General features: G+C 43.4%; 1 protein-coding gene across 2 annotated transcripts in view; it reads left to right on the top strand.

The window, feature by feature from the left end:
- The window catches only part of LOC147034194 (interferon-induced GTP-binding protein Mx1-like), a 94,453-nt gene extending 77,250 nt beyond the window's left edge, over positions 1–17,203 (top strand). For both annotated transcript variants that reach the window (XM_085878436.1, XM_085878447.1), the window contains 2 exons: positions 10,892–11,149; positions 16,651–17,203. In XM_085878436.1, coding sequence (XP_085734562.1) covers positions 10,892–11,149; positions 16,651–16,896 — 504 coding nt within the window. In that variant the 3' untranslated portion in view covers positions 16,897–17,203. The remainder of the gene's footprint in view (positions 1–10,891; positions 11,150–16,650) is intronic.
- Positions 17,204–21,917: the final 4,714 nt, after the last annotated feature.

The following is a 21,917-nucleotide window of genomic DNA, read 5'->3' as shown; positions in this document are numbered from 1 at the left end:
GGGCAATAGTGAGTCCAAACAAAATGCTTTATTTTCCATTGAAATAATAGTTTGCTAATGTGGAATTCACGAATGAAGATTGTTTAGTGACCTCAGCAATTTGTGTGCTGTTTCCATATTAGAGTATGGAAAAAAGAAAAGAAGAGAGTAATTGGTTGAACGAAAAAATATTTTCACGAAAAAATAAGTGACCACTATATTCGTTATTGGTGTGTCTGTCTGTCTGTCTGTCTGTCTGTCTGTCTGTCTGTCTGTCTGTCTGTCTGTCTGTCTGTCTGTCTGTATGTCTGCCCTGAGCATAGCTCCGTGGGTTTTGATCCGATCCTGATAAAATTTTGGTGGGAGGTTTATATCATGATCTAGTTGTGTTTTCCTGAGAATGGGCATGGTGCGCCCATTATGGGTGGAGCCACGCCCAAAAAACATGTGTTTTTAGGGGGTAGCCGATTTCAATTTGCATCTTCTCCTTGGGGGTTTGTCGAATCTGACGGGTTTCGGTATTTGGTTAGCCCAATGGCACCTGCATAGCCCCACAGAGCTCGATTTTTCATTTTCGTCCCAAGGTCAAGGTCACAAGGTCACGAACTTAGAAAATTGCGAATTTTGACATAAAAATCATACGACCGCCCAAACTTTGAGAGCTGGGATGACAATATTTTTTATGCATAATCTTGAGGTCATTCCCCACCTAAACTATTGAAACCATTTTGCTCTATCTCGAACACCTTGCCCGTGGCACCCCCTTCAAGTTTGTTTTTGCGCTAATTTCATCAAAGTATGGATCATCCGAGGAGTGTGAAATGCCATATAGCCTATATGACGTTATATTGTTCCTGGAATGTTCCAGAGGAAGTTTTGCACCAAAGGTCATAATCCTTGACCTTTGACCTTTAAAGTTCACAAAGGTCAAACTTTCAAAGTTGTGGGAATCGAACCGGGTTTTCGACCTTCTTCGACAAACTAACTCCAATAAGCTATAGCACGTATCCAGTTTCCTTATTTTAATGTCCACAACATTGTTTTGTGACCTTTCAAGGTTATGCAAAGGTCAATTTTTTTAAGTTGTTGAATGAAACCGGGTTTTCGACATTTTGCAGCTAATAACCTGCCACTCGTACCACACCATGTTGATCATTTTTATAACTTGGTCAAACATTATCACATTGTCTCATCCTTGACTTCTGAAACAATCTACATCGTCAAATACCGCTCGTGAACCATTGTCGTCTTCAGACTTGTGTCCATTTACAGTTGATTGAGTTATTGTGCTTTGTGTGCTTTCATGGCCAAACAATTGGGGTCTCGGCTTGTCCCGCAGCTTGGGTGTGTCAATACGCTGGACACTTTATCTGGGGAGCGATATTATAACAACACAGGTTTTGGCAACACAGACCCATATTAATTTCCGAATACAACATGGTTCAAAAGCGAGACAAACTTTCCAACCATTTTATAGGCCTATCCAGATTTAGTGAATTATCTTGTGTTTACAAAAATTATTTTCACCTTGGAAGATGTGAAGGCATGGAAAAGTTAGGATGTCTACAACTAGTTGAAGTCTGGGTGGATCGGTGATGGGGCTGTTTTTGTGAAAAATATCTATTACGTTATATGAACAAAGATAGGCCTATAATGCATCGATTACATGGTCTCATTTTGGCAGAGTAGATAAATATAAAATGATACATCTTATCATGCTTATCTGCTCTTCAAAACTCTTTCAATGCTCTCGGATGTTTATCCGGCCCCAAAACTTTATCTTATTTTGTCAACTCCAAGAAAGACACCAACCAATGTGAAAGATAATGAAACTAGAGGAATTTGACTGCGCGCAGTGGACAGGTATGCTTCCGCTCTCCCGCACAAACACTTGAGTATTGACATATTTGACCCTTGACCTTTATCATATCTGGCCCAAAATCTAATCAGTTAATTGCCCTGTCTGACTTTACCTTTGTACCAAGTTTGATGAAATTCTGTCCAATATTTCTTGAGTTAGGGCATAAAGAGTAAAATTTCAGAGTTTTACCTTGACCTTTGACCCTTGACCTTTATCACATCTGGCCCAAAATCTAATCACTTAATTGCCCTGTCTTACTTTATCTTTTTACCAAGTTTGATGAAATTCTTCAATTTGCTTCTTGAGTTATCGCGCAAACAAAAATCCGAACGGACGGACGGACAACCCGGAAACATAATGCCTCCGGCACCCTTGGTGCGGAGGCATAATAAAAACTAATGCTGGCTGATGTAACACCCAATTTAACATCCATTCTGGAGATGGCACACACATTGATGAATCACACTGCCTGTGGCACCGAGATGACGGTTTATAGCTGGGTTGAGATTTCAAACTCAGCTACACAGCTTGGAAAAGCGTGTGCGGACCTCGAGGCCATCCTGCCAACCCTTACCACATGGTTCAAACTATATATGTATCTGTGTGTATATATATATATATATATATATATATATATATATATATATATATATATATATATATATATATATATATATATATATATACATATATATATATATATATATATATATATATTATAAACTTCTCTTTATTTCTTAAAATATTTCTTTATTTCTTAAATTCTTAAAAAATGGTGCTTAGAGACTAAATTGTTCTGGCTTTTTCTTGAAAGGAGTATTCGTAATTGTGAGATTAAGTGAGTGTGAGTGTTAAGTTTTTGTTTATCATGGTGAAATGTGCATATTTCATTTATCACTCGTTATGGGGGACTCAAATGGTTCGTGTCATGTTAAAACATGACATCACGGCCGATACGTTTTTGCGGAGCTCTGGTACCTCAAACTTTGGCACTATACCACTGCTAAGAATGATAGATAATGAAGTTAAAGCAAAGTCCTGTTCTTTATTGGCTCACTGAGTACATAATTCTACCATTTGTTTCTGGTTTAGGCCACCCCCATATTCCCATGGATTGATGATCAGATTCTCAACTGAGACTGATAAACGTTTCCACGAGTGACATTTCTGGCAAAATTGAAAGGAATGTACAATCTGATCATACGAAAGTGATACCAAAGTTTGTGATTGAAGCAGTTTGTGGTATAAAGGAACTGAGAGATATCTGGGCTTTGGGTTGGCTCAGCAACTTTGGTATTGCATTTCTGCCACGACATATTTATGTTAGCGACTAGGTTCTGACTCGAGTATACAAGGCTTTTTATCCTCAAAGCTGCTTGGATTGTCCCATTTGGATGCAGAATTTTGATGACTTGACCGAACCAGTACAGTTCACACAAATTTAATACACAGCCTCAACCATATTATTCAAGTGTTTTCTGAACTGGTTCTCACTGGTCCAGAATTCCTGAAAAGTCTCAGACTGCTTCCCATTTTAAGCTCTATTTGTCATCTGTAGTTGGAGATGAAATGATCAGGAGGGTTCTTTCAGCAAATATTGAGTCTGGTAAAGCGAGGACAAAGAAAGATTAATCAACTGGATTTTGTGTTCATTTCCTTTCATTGTACTTTCATTGTTTCAATAGACCGAAGGAGAAAGGAAGAGGAGTTAGTAAAATGTAATAGTTGCTCAATGTGGGCCACGTCAACAATAGGGGAAGCAGAGGGTTCTTATTGTTGTCGGATGTGTGAGGAAATCGCCCATTTGAGGATGGTTACTATTAGTTGAAGGAACACATCGATAATTTGCAGCAAGTAGCAGACTGTGAGAAATTTGTAGTTCATCGTTGGTTACGGTTGTGGAGTGAGGTTGCTGAGGATATTGGAAGTGGTGACGGTGCAGCGGGAGCAGGGAATGGGGACGGTGCAGCGGGGGCGGGCGGTGGTGACTGTGCAGCGGGGGCAGGCGGTGGTGACTGTGCAGTGGGGCGGGCGGTGGTGACTGTGCAGTGGGGCGGGCGGTGGTGACTGTGCAACGGGGCGGGCGGTGGTGACTGTGCAACGGGGCGGGCGGTGGTGACTGTGCAACGGGGCGGGCGGTGGTGACTGTGCAACGGGGCGGGCGGTGGTGACTGTGCAACGGGGCGGGCGGTGGTGACTGTGCAACGGGGCGGGCGGTGGTGACTGTGCAACGGGGCGGGCGGTGGTGACTGTGCAACGGGGGTGGGCGGTGGTGACGGTGCAACGGGCGCGGGCGGTGGTGACGGTGCAACGGGGGCGGGCGGCGGTGACGGTGCAACGGGGGTGGGCGGTGGTGACGATGCAACGGAGCGGGCGGTGGCGACGATGCAACGGGGGGGGGCGGTGGTGACGGTGCAACGGGGCGGGCGGTGGTGGAGGTGCAACGGGGGCGGGCGGTGGTAAACGGTGCAACGGGGGCGGGCGGTGGTGACGGTGCAATGGGGCGGGCGGTGGTGATGGTGCAACGGGGCGGGCGGTGGTGATGGTGCAACGGGGCGGGCGGTGGTGACGGTGCAACGGGGCGGGCGGTGGTGGAGGTGCAACGGGGGCGGGCGGTGGTGGAGGTGCAACGGGGCGGGCGGTGGTGGAGGTGCAACGGGGGCGGGCGGTGGTGGAGGTGCAACGGGGGGGGCGGTGGTGGAGGTGCAACGGGGGCGGGCGGTGGTGGTGGTGTTGGAGGTGTTGGAGACATTAATTAAGGACCAGATGAGGAACCATTTAAACAAACATAAACTAATTAAAAGGTAGTCAGCACGGGTTTACCAAAGGTACTTCTTGTTTTACAAATCTTTTAGAGTTCTTTGAAGCAGTGTCTGATTGGGTGGATGAGGGAAAGGCAGTGGACAGTTTTTCTGGACTTTAAGAAGGCATTTGATAAGGTACCACATCGGAGGTTGTTAGCCAAAGTGAGGGCCTGTGGAGTGGCTGGTCAGGTAGCTTATTGGATTGCAAACTGGATTCGTGACAGGAAGCAAAGAGTGGCTGTGAGTGGGAGGATGTAAGTAGTGGGGTACCTTAGGGATCAGTAATCAGACCATTACTATTCATTATTTACATCAACAATTTGGATCATGAGGTAAAGAGTAAGCCTTCCAAATTTACAAATGACACAAAGCTTGGAGGTAAGGTGGATAGCAGAGGGGGTGGTGATCAGATTCAGTAAAGTATTGACACTTGCATATATAGGGCAAAATATGGCAGATGGAATTTAACCTGAGCAAGTGTAAGGTGTTGGGGATGGGAAAGAACAATGAAAATAGAGATTACAGGATGCAAGGGGTAATTTTGGAGCGTGTCACACAGGAGAAGGATCTGGGGGTAGTAATAGATACGGGAGGTAAGCAGGCAGTACAATGCCAGGCAGCTATAGTTAAAGCAAATAGGGTTTTAGGCTGTATTCAGAGGGGGATTAATTATAAATCAAAAGAGATGGTGTTAACATTATACAGGAATTTAGTGAGGCGACATCTACAATAATGTGTGTGGTTTTGGTCACCACAATTCCGGAGGGACATATATGCCACAGGGAGGGTTCAGCGCAGGGCTACTAGATTGATTCCGGGCCGAGCTCGACTCAGCTATGAGGAGCGGCTGAAGGAGACAGGGCTTTATACACGAGAAAGGAGGCGGTTACAAGGAGATATGATAGAGATGTTTGAGTTAATGAAAGGTATAGATAAAATCAGTGCAGATGAATTAGTCAACAGAGTGGACAGTGACAGAATCAGGGGCCATAGTCTGAGAGTAAAGAAGGGGAGAGTGAAGACGGTAGTGAGGCAGGAGACTTTCACTCAGCGAGTATTTGATGCATGGAATGGCCTTCCTGAAAAGGTAGTGGCAGCAGAAAAAGGAGATAAGTTTAAATTAGAATTAGATAGGTACCTGGAAGTTATGGAGATTGGAATGTTGACAGGACTTTTAGGTAGTTTGAGCATTGATGGGTGATTGTGTGCACGTGTACGGAGTGCTGTTGGTGGGGGTCTTGTCAAAGGGTGTTGTGTGGTTGATGAGTTTTTAACCAAGGCCATGCCCTCTCCCATGAGGGGAATAAGAAAAAAAAAGTTATCTACAAAAATTATAAAATATATATATATATATATATATATATATATATATATATATATATATATATATATATATATATATATATATATATATATATATACATATTTCATTAAATATTTAAAAAATCAATTTGCATTTTCTTCCTTGGATCTGGTGTGGATAAATTTGTATGGTGTTCGCACAGGCATGATGGGCTGAATGGCCTCCCCCTGTGTTTGATTTCCTTGTATTACTTTCTGCATCACAAGCTCAAAATGATCATCAAACTGATTTCTTCCAAATTGTTTACTGACTTTGGTATAGCTTGAGAAAAAATTATTCAGTAGAAATTAAATCCATTATAAAACATTAGTAAAGGTACTTTTACGTGGATAACATATATTTATGGGAGACAGTTTAATAAAATAATATAACGTAAAATATTGGCACAAAAATGATTTGGCGGTTAATGTGGGGTTAATCAGTTATACCTTAATGAGTGTGAGGTGCAGTAGTCGAGTCAAAATATGATCCGTATCACCTAACCCCCAAAAATTGCAGCAAAAAGTTTTATTGTTTTAAATGTTTTAATAGGTCATGCTGCGTGCCAGAAAAAAGTCTCGAGTTATCTGACCCGGTAAAGGGGTTAATTTGCATATTTTCAAGATGGCCGTCAGTGAAAATTTCAATGTACTACAAACTTTTTTATGGTTGATTTTAGACCCTATAAATGTATTAGCTACATATAGGAACATGGGATTTCTGAATCAAATGAACATAGTTTCTCCCGCCTATGACGTACTATGACGTAACTATGACGTTTATGACGTCATAGCGAAAACCGAAAGCCAACCCCCTTTCTTTCCATGTGGTTCGTCGGAGTGATCAGTTCTGGGCTGGACTTGGGTCCGATGTTGTTATCGAACAGACACTTATGCGATCACTCAAGTCGACTTGTGGGTTGATCAGGGGCAGTGGCATGACGAAGGAGCAACGTGCCCTGTGGACACTGTCGTCCCACGTATGTTCGGAATATAATGTAGCCATGCAAGAATTCAATGATTGCACTTACACGTCGAGTGAACAGCCATAAAGGAGGAGGATCGGGAGGCCATAAAGTCCAGGATGGAGAGGGACCAGTCAGATGTAGCAAAAATCCAAGAAAAACTTCAGTCATGCAATCCGTTCTCTGATGATCCAGCCTTGAGAAATGTTGTCACTGGTGTTGGAGCCAAGGATGAAGTGAATGTTGACAACTTGCAGGTAGTGGGGAAAGAAGTTGCTGAAAAGCTGACTGGACAACCAGTTTTCACCTACACATGCAAAAGGAAGGACAAAGCGAAAACTCTGGGAGATTCATCTGCTGTCCAGGTTACTGGCGACCGAACTATAGACCCTGCTCTTCTGTTTCAGAGGCTACTTGTCATTTCTCAGGCAGGGAACCTCTCATTGGAGGACGTTTTTGAATATGAATTGTCTCCATTTCCCCCAGCTCTCTTTGAGGCGAAGCACATATTCAGGAAAGCGGACAAGCTACAGCTTGCGAGAGCAACAGATGAATATGCAAAAGGTTTGTCTCCCGAGGATGAGTCGGACGATGTACCCAAGACGGACCACTATGTGTTGGATGGTGGCTCACTGATGCATCGCATTAAGTGGACGAAAGGGAGCACATACAGATATATAGCTAACGGCTATGCTGACTTCGTACTCCGCAATTACGGGAAAGCTACTGTTGTCTTCGACGGTTATTTGGATGAACCATCTAACAAGGACAGCACACACCAGCGTCGTCAAAAGAAACATCATCCCAAAGTCAACTTCACAGAAGAAACCGTGATCATGGGGAAAAAATATGAGTTCTTATCACATGGTTCCAACAAGCAGGAACTGATAAACATCATTAGCCAAAGGCTAAAGGAAAAGGGGTGCACTGTGATAAACGCAACAGGTGATGCAGACTACGACATCGTGCAAGCAGCAGTACGAGCTTCCCAGCTGCAGTCAACAACACTGATAGGCGAAGATACGGACTTGCTTATTCTTCTGCTTCACCATTTTGCTGAAGGTGGCAACCGGGACTTGTACTTCCGATCTGACAAGACGCAGGACCAAAGCAGAGTGTATCACATAAACAGACTGAAGAGCCTCTTAGGATCCCAGGCATCTACCATGATGCTGTTCGTACATGCCTTTACTGGATGTGATACGACTTCGCGCATATTTGGGGTTGGCAAGAAATCTCTCTTCCAGAAAGTCATGAAAGGTGATGCTGGTTTGAGGTCATGTGCCCAAGCATTTGCGACACCAGGTCAAAACACAGATGCAATTTTAGAGATTGGGTACAAGGCAATGGTCCAGGTGTTTGGTGGAAAGGGAACAGATACTCTCACTTCGTTGCGCCACAGCATCTTGACAAAGAAAGTGGTATCGGCTGTGTCGTTTGTTACCCCAGAGCGTCTGCCACCAACTGAAGCGGCTACTAAGCACCATTTACTCCGCACGTATTTCCAGATCATGACATGGATGGGAGAAGAGGCAGATTTGGAAGCAACAGACTGGGGGTGGAAAACAGAGGAGGATCAGTTCATAACAGTAATGAATTAAATGAATGCCGCACCAGACTCTTTGCTTAAGGTAGTTCACTGCAACTGTACTACCGGGTGCAGTACTCAACGTTGCACATGCAGAACCTACGGTCTACCATGCACATCAGCTTGTGGACAGTGCCAAGTGCAGTCATGTATCAACCCTTTCAATCAAATGTTGGGGGATGAGAATGAGAATGATGACAATGACAATGCTGAAATGATCTCGGGTGACAATGGGCGTGGCTTATGGTAAGGTTGTGTGGCATACATACAGATTTCTTTTGGATTGATGACGTCCCATCTATGTAATTACAGGAAAGGGACAGCTTAACTAGTTCAAGGAGTTAAATGATAGCATCACATGTCATTACATATTATAAAACAACAGCTTTTCTATGGCATACTCATTTATCTTTTAACTATGACGTCATGTACGTCATAGTTACGTCATAGTACGTCATAGGTGGATGGAACTATGTTTATTTGATTCAAAAACCCCATGTTCCTATCTGTTGCCAATACATTTATAGGGTCTAAAAACCAACCATAAAAAGTTTGTAGGACATTGAAATTTTCATTGGTGGCCATCTTGAAAATATGCAAATTAACCCCTTTACAGGGGGTCAGATTACCCGAGACTTTTTTTTTCTGGAATTCACTATGACCTGTTAACGCATTTAAAACAATAAAACGTTTTGTTTCAATTTTTTGGGGGTTCAACCGTATATTGACTCTACTACAGTAAGTGTTTGTTGTGAACCCTAATTAATTATCATCGGCCAGAATTGGATGTCTCGTTTGTTTTCCTTCATGTTATGTCTGTCTCTTATGCAGTGTTGGGCACCGAAAACCAAAAAGTTAACTTCGATAACGATAATCCGATAACCCCAATTTTTAAGTCCGATAACGATAATCCAGTAATTATAATACAAAGTTATCGGAAGTTAACGATAATCCGATAACGATAACTACTTTTTAACGAAAATTCAAAAAAACAAGGAAAAAGCTTCAAAACCCATAGAAAAGGCTTATTTATGCTAAACCCAAGAATAAAATAAGCATTATGCGTCTTTTTAGAGTCTATGACACGATGTGTTGTTAGTAAAAAAAATTTTTTTTTATTTTATTTCATTTAAATTCTTCAATTTTAATGTATTTCCAACAAACACAAACCGTTTTTTGTCATTACGTAAAGATTGGTATTCCCGCCAGTAAACCGACGGCTCTTCCATGCTCATAGTACATATACAGCACCTCGGCATTTTTTGGCGTCGGCTCGCATCGCCATCGAGGAGTGCCGTGCGCATGCGCATAAAACTGTGTGACACAGGCTCCGCCCCTTGTGCAAGTCTAATCTCGCGGGAAGTTGACTCGTTGTGTTGTTCTATTTCCAAAATCATGGCGGCGTCGAATCTCATCGTTCTGATGGTGATGTTACCTGATGGTGAAAAAAAAGTAAAACGATAAAAATGTTATCGGACAAAAAATTAACGGACATTATCGGACTAAAAAAAATCGAGTTATCGGAAGTTAACTGGTCCGATAACGATAAATGGAAGTTAACTTCCAATAATAGTCCGATAAAAAAGTTAACTTCGATAATTATCTGTTATCGGATTATCGCTTTTGTACCCAACACTGCTCTTATGTCTGTTTCTTCTCCCCATTTTCCATCCGTGTAATTCTTAAATTAGCCCAATGTCATCGTACCTCAATATGTAGGGGACACGTGTGCTGTGTAAAACCTCTCACATGGGTTTTACAACTTGGTGTATCCACGTGTGTTACTATGGCGCTGTGAGATCATGTGTGTGAGACCCGCTCAGAATCACCATCACAAGCTGAGGGGGTGGGGGAGGGAGGAGTTTTGCCTCTAAAAGGCAGTGACATTGTGCCTCGGAACATTCAGTCCAAGATGCTGAAGCAGTGATACGCATGTAGTCACAGACGGTCAGAACCATAGGTATCCAATGGTGATGCCAGACCAGGAGAGGGGTCCAAGGCCGTGCCAGCACTTGGGGCGTCTCCAGACCAGCCTTCCATTTGCTTCACAGGAAAGACTTGCATTCAGTCTTCCACTTTCGTCATGTCTCGTGTGTCGTGTGTTGCCATATTGAGTCTGCTTGTGGTAAGATTAGCATCAAGATAACAAGGGAATTTTACCATCTCGATAAGAATGCTGCTTAAATGCCTGTATTATTCCCTTGCTATTTTGCTTCCTGTGCACCTATCGCCAGCATTATTTATTAAACCTGTTATTTTACTCTTCACATTCCTATAAACTTTGTGCATTCTTAAAATGACTAAATTGTCCATAATTTGCCTTGTCGCTCATGTTTATCCATTAAATATGCAGGTGACATTGGAGGAATTGAAGGAAAAACAGTATGAAGAAGCCAAGACACTCATTGCGAAAATTTTCAAAATGGAGTCTCATATCTACACACAGGATGTGCTGTACAGCAAATACCTTGACCAGACAAATGAGGAACCAGATGAAACATTATCAAACTCACTTCTTAAGGAAGTCACTCCCAATGAGTTGGCTATCAACTCTGTGAAGTTCCAAAAGGACATAGATGTGATGAGTAAACACCTGACAGCATATGTAAAGGTGAGTAAATTATGCCTTTTCACCACGGCTTTCTTTGGCTAAACCAAAGAGCATCTCTGAACTTGGAAAATCTTTATCTACCTATATAAAACAGTGTGTATTTGTCTATTTGTCTGTCCTTCATAAGGACGATTTGTGCAGGCTTTTCAAGGCCAATCTCTTAACTGTGCGTTCACTACCGTCTACTTTTTTTCATGATAAAAAGAACTCGAAAAACAATTCTCATAAAAGTGTAATTACGTCTCTTCTATTGAAATTGGAGATGGTAACTTGCAACTTACCCTCATGAGCGGTGTACAGAAGCGTTTTCTTAAATACAAAGTGCAGGGAGGTGAAATTCGCTGCACGTAATGTGCAACGTGCGCAGAGTAAAATGAGTGTTCATGTCCATCTGTAGGATGTCGAATAAATAAAGAAGATATAAGCACACCTGAAGCTTGACTTTGGCATGCTCACGAGGCGATGCTATCAAAACGACACATCCCAGAAGATAAAGAAAAGAGTGTCACATGTGTATAGGTAGTGTTTTAAAATCACATTTTTTTCATGCCACAAATTGAAACATCATATCTTTCAGTCTCCTTGAATATTTCGAATAAAATAATTCCAATCCATCATTTTTGACGGGCTTTTATACTCGTCTCTATACTAGTATAATTGCCATGGTGTTATCATATTGCCATTAAGAACCAAGCCAGCTCATGAATGACCTTCATGGAGGGAGGAATTTGTCTTGCCTTTATGGTATGGGAATCATGTGATGGGACTGTATTTCCCACTTTCGTGTTAACTATTAGTTAGAATAACTGTTAGAATAACGCGACTAACCCTCCGGAGACAAACACCACCCAACCACATGTGGAGATAACCCCCATCCAGATAACCACCATGTCTCCATCCGGAGACACAGAGACAGGAGGGTGGCCCCAAAATGCTACTTGCAAAATAATATTTTTCCTCCTCACCAATTAAAAAAGAATTTGCTTTTCCTGATGCTCAAGAAAAAAGCTCCCTTATTATTTGCAAAAGTTAAGGAATTTTAAAGTATATTGTTGGACGTGTGTTATTACTTGGCAATATATATATATATATAGTTACGGTGCCGGGGGTTGGCCGCAAACCGACCGCTCTGATAGAGCCGCAAGTTGAGTCGGCCCGACCGATCGCCCGGAATATAGATCGTCGCCCCAGATAAGTCCGGGGTCGACGGGTCCTTGTCTAAGAACCGTGAAGGGCCAATGTTTCTACCACGTGGTACAGGGTTACTGCCAATTCTTCAAAATACCAAGAGACCACGTGGCGATCTACCGAGCCTCCACACCCTCGACGGAACTCGTACGAAACAAGCTGCTTAAGCGAGCCTGTCCCGTGCGCGATTCCGCGCGGCTTAATCGCCGAGAACCGTCGGTCCGAATGTCCCCCTTTTACGGCAAACCAACGGCTAACTCCCAACACACGAAATGCTCAGTCAATGAAAGAAATGGACGCAACGAGCTGAAAACATTTAACAATTGGGGTTTATTTATACAGGAATCGGGGAACAAGGGAGGCACGCAAGAGGCAGGGTTAAACCGACTACACAAAATGTAATGCAAATAAATACAGCACAGACACTTAACAGTTCTCTCCTTGTTAGACGGGCCCACGGACACACGTACGCACACACACACCCAATAAATGGTGGCTGATACCTTTAATAAGGACTTCAGCTCGGAGGGACAGATGAGTTGAAACCCAGAACCTATCTCGAACCTCTCCACCTCGTGTGGTCTTCAAGCTGTTCAGACCCGGGCTCCAGCGAGGGCGAGCTGGATCCAATCGCCGTGAGCCGCGATCCTTCCCGAGCTCCAGCGGATCCCCTCGCGCTCCGGACCACGTGCTGGTGAGACGAAACACCGAGCCTTCCCGAAGATGCGTCGCTTTCCAAGTAGAGCCAGCCGAACCAAGATGAGGCCACGAAGCAGAACAAAGGCTGAACCAGAACAACTCAGAACCAGCGCGACCCTTTGAACCACCGACTGCACAGCCAACTCAAAGAAGCACCAGCAGAACAACAACCTCGAACCAACTCGACTACCCTTGAACCAGGCCGACACTCCTCAACCACAAGACCGAAGAAGAACCACGACAACCCAAACCAACTCCTCCGATGAACAACTGTCCGATCAACCAGCTCCTCCGATGAACAACCAACAACCAGCCCGAACTCTCCCTTGAACAACTCTTGACAACCAACCAGCCACAACCCACTCTTCCGATGAACAACCACCTGAACCAAGCAGAGGGTCCCTTTCTTATCCCTATCGGCCCCCTCCCCCGCTCCCGGCGTGACTCATGCCCTCGTGCGTCGCCGCCCGCACAACCGCGGGTGGGAGGGTTGTTTATGTCCTTGAATCACGGGATGGGAGGGTTCTTCTTCCTCTTTGCAGAGGAGGGGGTGGTCGTTCTTCTTTGTGTTCTGATCAAACCCTTACTATTAAAATGAATCACAGCGCATTTAATCGATTTTTACCCATTAAACAATGGAAGGCGAGCTATCTATAGAACATGCACTTACCGAGATAACTGAGCTAAAGGACCTGAATAATGAGTGTGATAATGGTTTCCAGATTCGCAACAATATATTGTTGCGGGCTGGGATCCGGTGGTGAGAACGACCGCTAGGTGGGGGAAGTTACGTCGCCTCCCACCAGACTCCTGGAATTGCAGGCCGTCGCTCACGGATAATTCCGTGAGGCAGCGGGTCGCTTAACCGACCGTGGACGCCAATACCTCCACCGCGTAGCGTCGGGTATTTTTGTCTCGAACCAATTTACCTAATTAACCACGCGGTGTTGTCTACCGGGGAACCACACCCTTGGTACACCTTTCCCGATCCAGATCACTCCACCAACTATGGTAGAGTACCAACTAACAACTACGAACTCCGGATCAGATGCAGCCAAGCGGAACTACCAAGAACGTACCGGCTAGAATAAACAGATTATCGGGGATAAAGACCCGGCTAAACTCAGATCCGAACCATGCTGTACCAATGAAGGAAAAGACAAAAACGAACTGGGAACATTTATAATCATGGTTTATTTATAATCACCTTTCAAAAGGACTCAGAGCAGGCTTATCGCATTATGTACAGGCAAGATTTACAATTATCAAACACTTAAACAGTTCTACTTAAAGACGGTGCAACACACTCAGATGAAAATAAACCCAGGTGTATTGCAAAGGACCCCCGCAGCCAGAGAGGGAGGTGAGCTGAGGTCGCAGTTCTTTTTGGGTACCTGCACGTTGTTGGGAAGGGATGCTCCATGGTGCGGCACCTGCCAGTGGTCGTGCAGCTCGACCCACAACCACACGCGTGGAGACCGTGTTCACGAAGGAGCCCGGGTGGAGCAGAGCGGAGTCCGAGACGGGGATCAGGGCCACCGACAGGACGCACGAGAGACCTGGTCAAGATCGGGCGCCCTCGAACCAGCGCATCAGATGGGCCGCCGAGGCGAGACGCGGGCAGACTCCACATCATGACCCTCCTTCTTTCTTTGGCAACCCGTGACTCCAACCATCTCACTCCAACCACTGTCTCGCTCCAACGCTGTTTTCTCCAACCTCAGACTCCAGCTAACACGGCCGACACACACAGAATTCGCTCTCTACCCTCTCAGGATGGTGCCGTAATTTATCTCCCAGCCAAGGACTCTACGCTGAGGATTGCTTCGTAATTTATAGATCTCTCACAAAAACCGCCCAGATGCGTCCGGAGACAAACACCGCCCAGACGCGTCCAGAGACGAACACCACCCACCCACAAATGGAGATAACCACTATGTCTCCATCCGGAGACACAGAGACAGGAGGGTGGGAGAGAGCTGGGAGAGAGATAGACAGAGACAGACAGACAGGAAGAGGGTGCTGCACTGTATTGCGAGGATGTAACAGAGGGTAGGGGAGTTAACAGAAACAGAAAGAACATGTTATGTTTTATGAATAACACACACACACACACACACACACACACACACACACACACACACACACACACACACACACACACACACACACACACACACACGATATATATTTGTGCTTGGCCAATATCGGGAATTTTTCTGTAATTGGCTGATTGAAATAAGTGCGATTACTGACTGCAGTACATACTGCGTACAACCCAAAAACCTTGAGCAGCTTTCACCATTGCTTTGGGTAGATTTCAATGAACAAATAAAAAATAACAACATTGTGTTGGAGACGTTTCAAAAATATGTGCTGCTAATCATCATATGATGAATGGAAAAATTGGTCCTGTAATTTAGAAAACACGTGAATACAGCAAACGACTCTGAAATCGGGTGTTGTCAAACATATTTTGCTTTGAAACTCGCAGAGAAACCACATAACCTTTGTAGAGCACACCCGAGTCAGATAAAATAACCAATTTAGAATTGCATGTACCCCTGCCTTGAAGTAACTGCCAATTGTACATCCCGATCGGGACACGAACTGTACCGCTATCAACTGTAGGGTGCTCGGAAAGTGGCTTAAGCACTCAAGCAAGCACTCCAAGAAAACTGTTGATAAGGAACGGCTGGCTTGTCAAGCGATGAGCATCGCCCATCTGTCACGTTAACCACACTCATCCTGGAGACACTGAAATGTCAAATGTGTCCAAATTGGACAAATGAGCACTTTGTTTGCATTTAGAACTGCTGTTACATTGGATTCTGGAGCTAAAATTTTGTAATTCAGCTTAGTTTAACAGATTCTTGAGGTTATGTCATGTGCGGAAATGAAATAAAGCCACGAACATGGGCGTCTCCGGGCGTTTATAAGCATTGCAATGTATCCAGCGATTTGTACGTATGATAATTATCAGGCATTCGATAATATGAGTGAGGAAAGTGGGGGGGGGAGGGGGGGAAACTTTATCCTGAACAAATCGTTGTGGCCTGTTCCAAGTCAAGGTATGGTTGAGCAGGCGAAAAACACATGGCGGCTTTCGACCCCAGCGAGGTATCCCAAGATACATCTTAAGACCCCATAGAGAGTGAGGTGGCCAATGATGTGTTTGATAAAGGATATGATTGAAATAGGCCATTAATTATCTTCAAAAGGTGTGTTTTAATTAACCCAAACACCCAATTTTTACTCAAACACTTTCTTGGAGTTCCCTTCGTATGCTTCCAAAGTTTCAGGCTGCGAGGTTTCATGGTTTTTGAGTTTTGCAGGAGACGCACACACTGATGCGCGCGCGCACACACACACACACACACACACACACACACACACACACACACACACACACACACACACACACGCACACACGCACACACGCACACACACGCACTAGTATAGGTAATAGCCTTTGCTCTTCACTTGTCTTTGATAGATTTAGAAATAAAAACACAATGGCAGTAGAGTGTGCAAGCCATGGTTTATTAGCTCTCAATTGAATGTTGTATTGCTTATTGGATTTGTCCATATCTGTCCCACACCCACTTTATCAGATTGCACAGAACAGACTCTGTGATCACGTTCCCCTGGTCATCCGTCACCACCTATTGCATGAGTTCTCATCACAGCTTCAGCTGCAGCTTTCCTTACTTATCCAAGAAAGAGATGTTGAGGAGCTCTTGCAAGAAGACCCCGAATTTGCTGCTCATCGTAAAAACCTCTGTGTGAAGGCAAAGCGTCTTGAGGACGCTCGCAGGATTTTGCTTGTGCCCTTTGCTCACGTTTCTTCTGCTGACTAATTTTTTGCTGTTTTGCATACATGTGTTTTCATTCTTGAATATTTTATATTTTTATCATTGACAGGTCTCACTTGTAACTGATGAGGTTGATTTTTGATGAGATATTTTTTGTATTTTTCCCACTACCACCATTGCTTTGGGTGGAAACCTGTTGGGAAACATTCCACCAATGCAGAAGACATTTATGGTTGAGTAGTGTTTAAATATGGACTATTGCAACTGTCTCATTCCTGTAACATTTTGAAGGGCACACAAGTGACGGTGCGTGTATTGCTAATTGCCGTATAATACATCCCATGACCCCAAATGTGTTGGTTTAGTCTGTTTCTTTTAAATGCTTGGTTTTTTGGCAGGAGGGCTGCATGAGTGACTTCTCTTTCTGTTGACCTGTAACGCATCAGATGCTTGCCCCACACTTGGAACATGTTATTCGATTCAGGCAAGTCTTCACTTTCACTTTATCTTGGTGAACAATGGTGAAGAATCACAAAAAAATTCTCAGGTGCAGATCCAGATTTTCACCAAAATTGAAGCACTTCATCCTTCTCACACACCCAACCTATCCAGAACGTTTCATCCAAATCCATCCACAACTTATTGAGATATCATGCACACAAACAAACAGACAGACATGGTTGAAAACGCAACCTCAGTCCACCTTCGGTGGGCGTTGGTAATAATAATATCTGGAAGGGCACTCGGTAGAGTGCATACCTTTGCCCTGATCTGGATCTTTACCAAAATCAAAACGATTCATCCTCGTCACACATCCAGCCTTTCTTACAAGTTTGCCCATCCAAAACGTTTTGAGATATCATACTATTTATCGTTTTTGGCCCTATCTCTGAATGGTGAAAAAATCGCTGAAAAAATTATCGCACCCAGATCTTCACCAAAATTTAACTAATTCATCCTTGTCACACACCCAACCTGTCGACCAAAAATTTCTCCGAATCTGGCCACAACGTTTTGAGATATCCTGCTCACAGACAGACAAAGAAACACACAGAAGTGAAAAACGCGGAGGTAACTAAAATGGCACTCGTAGCGTGCAGTCTCACCTTGTGCATTCATTTTGAACAAAAATACCATTGGTAACTGAGCACGCTACTATTATGGCCAATATACCCGTGTCATCCACACACCCCATTGTGTCACATAGTTCCTTGGCATAGTTATGACACCACAAGTTCAATTCTTCATTTACATCGGGTCGTAGATGAGACGTATGAAGTTGTAGATTTTTCAGATAAGGATTTCAATTCAACCAATTATACCTGGAATACCACTTCACTGATGACATCATCATTATCCCATGGGGAGTTGATGACATATGCCAAGTATAATTTTTTTGTTTGCTCTAAACTGCTGACAAAACACACTAATCTGGGTTTTTGTATTGTCCCACCATAAAGTCACTGAAGAAAAAAAGGGTTTGCTTCGGATTTGGTTAGCCCAGAAAACTTGGAAGGCTTTTCTAAGCAGACCATCTTCCAGAATTCTGGTATTAAATTTCCAATATATACTTCTTGTGTTGACTGAGGACCCCCACCCACCACCTCCCATCGTTACTAACTGATGGTCTGAGAATATAGATGGAAAATAACCTGGAAAGACCACAGCATTCCTAAAACAAGTTTATATACCATCGGTCGGCTCTTGCAAAAGAAACTAAATGCAAGTTGAAAACAAAAAAAAACACAAGTTGAGGAGGAATCACCATTGAGTCAGCCAATGGGACCTGTGAAGCCGATTGGCTGACTCAATGGAGCCTGAGACAACTCAGGCACCTCGGCATCCTCATCAGATTCTGACAACTCAGCCAAGCTACCTCTGGGCTCGAGGATGTCAGCCTCTGTAGTCACTATTGGAATTTTCAGAATCTCTGGCAATTCGCTGGAAAGCTAAACTGCACAATCTACATTGCCCTAGTGTTCCTTATGCTCAACAGGAGTTGAAAATGAGGTTTCACACCATTGCGGAGCATTATCTACCAATTCAATCGGACACTTCCCACCCTATAGTTTGCAGATGAAGCGTTCAAGCGACTCTCTCAAATGAGTTGGCGGAGCGAAACTTTTTGCCAAGTCAGAATGGTAGTACTACCTAGGGCGGTTGCTGTCAACAACGTATTTCTTTGAGCAACGTATATAATAGGCACTTGCAAGCGTCAGCACATTTCCATTCGCCGTCCAGCGCAGCGTTTGTCTTCGTGTCCGTGTCTTTGCGAGAGCCATAACGTACGAATCCAGCGTGAGGACGCCGAGCCGAACGAGGTGACTCGCATTTGTCTGATAATTCTTCATTTTAACCAACGCGAGAATTTTTTTGGTGCTTCGTGAGGATCCTAAAAGGTAAGAATTATGTTTTTCTCCATGTTTAAAGTGATTATTTTCAAAAGTTCGAAAGAAATAGATTCGATTTTAACGTTATTTTTCGCTTACAAGTGTGGCTTTCTTTGCAACTGAACTCGTCTGTGTTTTCTTCCTAATTTATAACATCGGACTCTCTCAAAATGTGTTGTTTTTTTTTCTTTTTCCTGTCACATATTGAGCCTGTTTTAAAAGGCAGAGTAAAAATTATGTTTCTTATCCCAAAATATATTTACGTTGTTTTTTTTCATCTGATTCCGTACATAAAGGCGCTGTCACACCTTGACGATTTAGCCAGCAATGGCAACGTATAAAAATCTATGTAAAACGTTGGCGTACGCTGAAATTTTGATTTTTTTTTTTAAGTTTTGGTCGTATTCATAACGTGTTGGTCGTATGCATAACATATTAGTAATGGGCACAGAACGTTTCGTTGTCTTACAGATAAATTATACCAACGAATGCTTAGCCTGTTGTCAGCGTTCACAACCTATGCCCAACGATAGCTTAACTTAGGCATAGCGCGCTGCACGTATCGCCGATGAACTCGTGGCGTAGCCTGTTAAAAACCTGCCGCTCGCCGATTTAAATCATAACCGCCTGAGAATTGGAAGTGTCAACCACGCAGTCACACCTTGACGATTTAGCCAGCGTATGTTGACCTATGAAAAATGTGTCTAAAACGCTGGCACACGCCGAATACGGTATGGGTAAGTTGTGTATACGTTAAGAGCACGCTGAAAAACGATGAAGTACGCTGTCATATTTCGTGGTACGTCTAGTACGTCGTGAAATTTCAAGCATGCTGAAAATTTTACGACGTACTCGCCGTATGGCTCACACGTTCCGCTACGCTGGGAATAAGTTGTAGGCACGATATACAATCGTTGACACACGTCGACACAAGTTCCTTGTAAGTTACTCATAAGTCGAAACACGTCGAGGTAATGTTTAGCATACCCGAAACTTATTTTCTCCGTTAAGGCACATTTTATTTTTTTCTCCTTGGCTCCGTGAAGGCACGTGACGAAATATCTGAAGTTGTTGTTGTTGTTTTTTTATTATTTTTTTTTAGTCTAACACGAATTTTAAAATATATTCGGACATTTGCTTTTAAGTTTCGACGTCGACGTGACAATATCCTCACACAGAAAATATTCACAGAGGAGGAACTAAGAATAAGACATGAGCAAACTGAAGAGGCAATCGGACGTGACGTAACGGCACGTGACGAAATATCGGAAGTTATTGTTTTTTTTTGTTTTTTTTTTAAACGCTGCCAATACGCCATTATACGGTAGCTGTAAATTAGAAACACGTTCAGTAAGTTCTGTGGTCGTCCGGAAGATGTCAATCAAATACGCCTACATACGTCAATAAGGGTTGGAGGTACGTTACACATAGCTTCAAAGCGCGTTACTCATAGGTTAGAAATAAGTTTTGGGTACGCTAAACATTACCTTGACGTGTTTCAACTTATGAGTAACTTACAAATAACGTGCCTCGACGTGTGTCAACGATCGTGTAACGTGCCTACAACACGTTACTCATAGGTTATAAATAAGTTTCGGGTACGCTAATCATTACCTTGATGTGTTTGACTTATGAGTAACTTACAAGTAACGTGCGTCGACGTGTGTCAACGATCGCATAACGTGCCTACAACTTATGGCCAGCGTAGTGGAACGTGTGAGTCATACGCTGGCATACGTCATAAAATTTAAAGCATGCTAAAATGAGGACAACGGCAAAGTACAACGATGAAAGTCAGCATACTACGACGTATGGCAGTGTTTTTCAGCGTGCTCTTAATGTTATCAAAACTTACCCATAACATATTCGACGTGTGCCAGTGTTTCAGACAAATTTTTCATAAGTCGGCATACGCTGGCTAAATCGTCAAGGTGTGACAGCGCCTTAACGCTGACGCCAAGGTCGAAATTTGAACGTGTATTTACAGTTGTACAAAATTCAGTGGAAACTTTAAAACCGGACGTGCTGCAGGTCTAAAAATTTAGATTTAGCTCTTTGAATACATGCAAATTAACATAATGCGTTGCATTTCATGTTTCCCAAAACTTTTTTTTTGCCCTTTGTGTAACAGTATGTATACCCACTTTGTGAGCCATGCATATATTTCTTCAAACGAAACCTGTTGTACGGGAAGCTTGTGGCTGAAACAAATGGCTACACCGGCCTTGGGTGCAGGAAACCCGCTTAATAACCACTGCCCTGTAAAAGGTTTTCCCCATGCAGCTGTAAGGGTGTTTGTAGCATGGGTCTCCTGTAATAGGATAATGCCAGCTTTTATTTTCTCGAGGGTCTGAATGGTTTGAATCCTCCGTAATGGGGCTCGACCCCCATCAATGTTCCGGGTTGCAATCTGAAGCTCTGTCATTGGAGAAACTTGGCACTTCAAAAACTTTCGACCTGCAGTTCTTTGTTTGCTTTTGTCACAGCTTTCCTGAGACGCTGAAATTGAGGTTCAGAACGTTCTGCAAAGTCATTCCTTTGTAACATCTGCTGTGCAGTCACAATGAAAGCCCTGATATCAGGAAAATGGTCTCTTATTTGAACATTTCGTTGCCTTGAGGTTCTGCTCAGGAAAAGAACAATATCTTCCTTAAACATTGTGGTGTGTTTACCTTT

Source organism: Eptatretus burgeri, chromosome 1 (assembly GCF_056783735.1).
Source record: "Eptatretus burgeri isolate ZD-2024b chromosome 1, Ebu_testis_v1, whole genome shotgun sequence".
NCBI classification, from domain to species: domain Eukaryota; kingdom Metazoa; phylum Chordata; class Myxini; order Myxiniformes; family Myxinidae; genus Eptatretus; species Eptatretus burgeri.
This window is presented reverse-complemented; position numbering and strand designations above follow the sequence as displayed.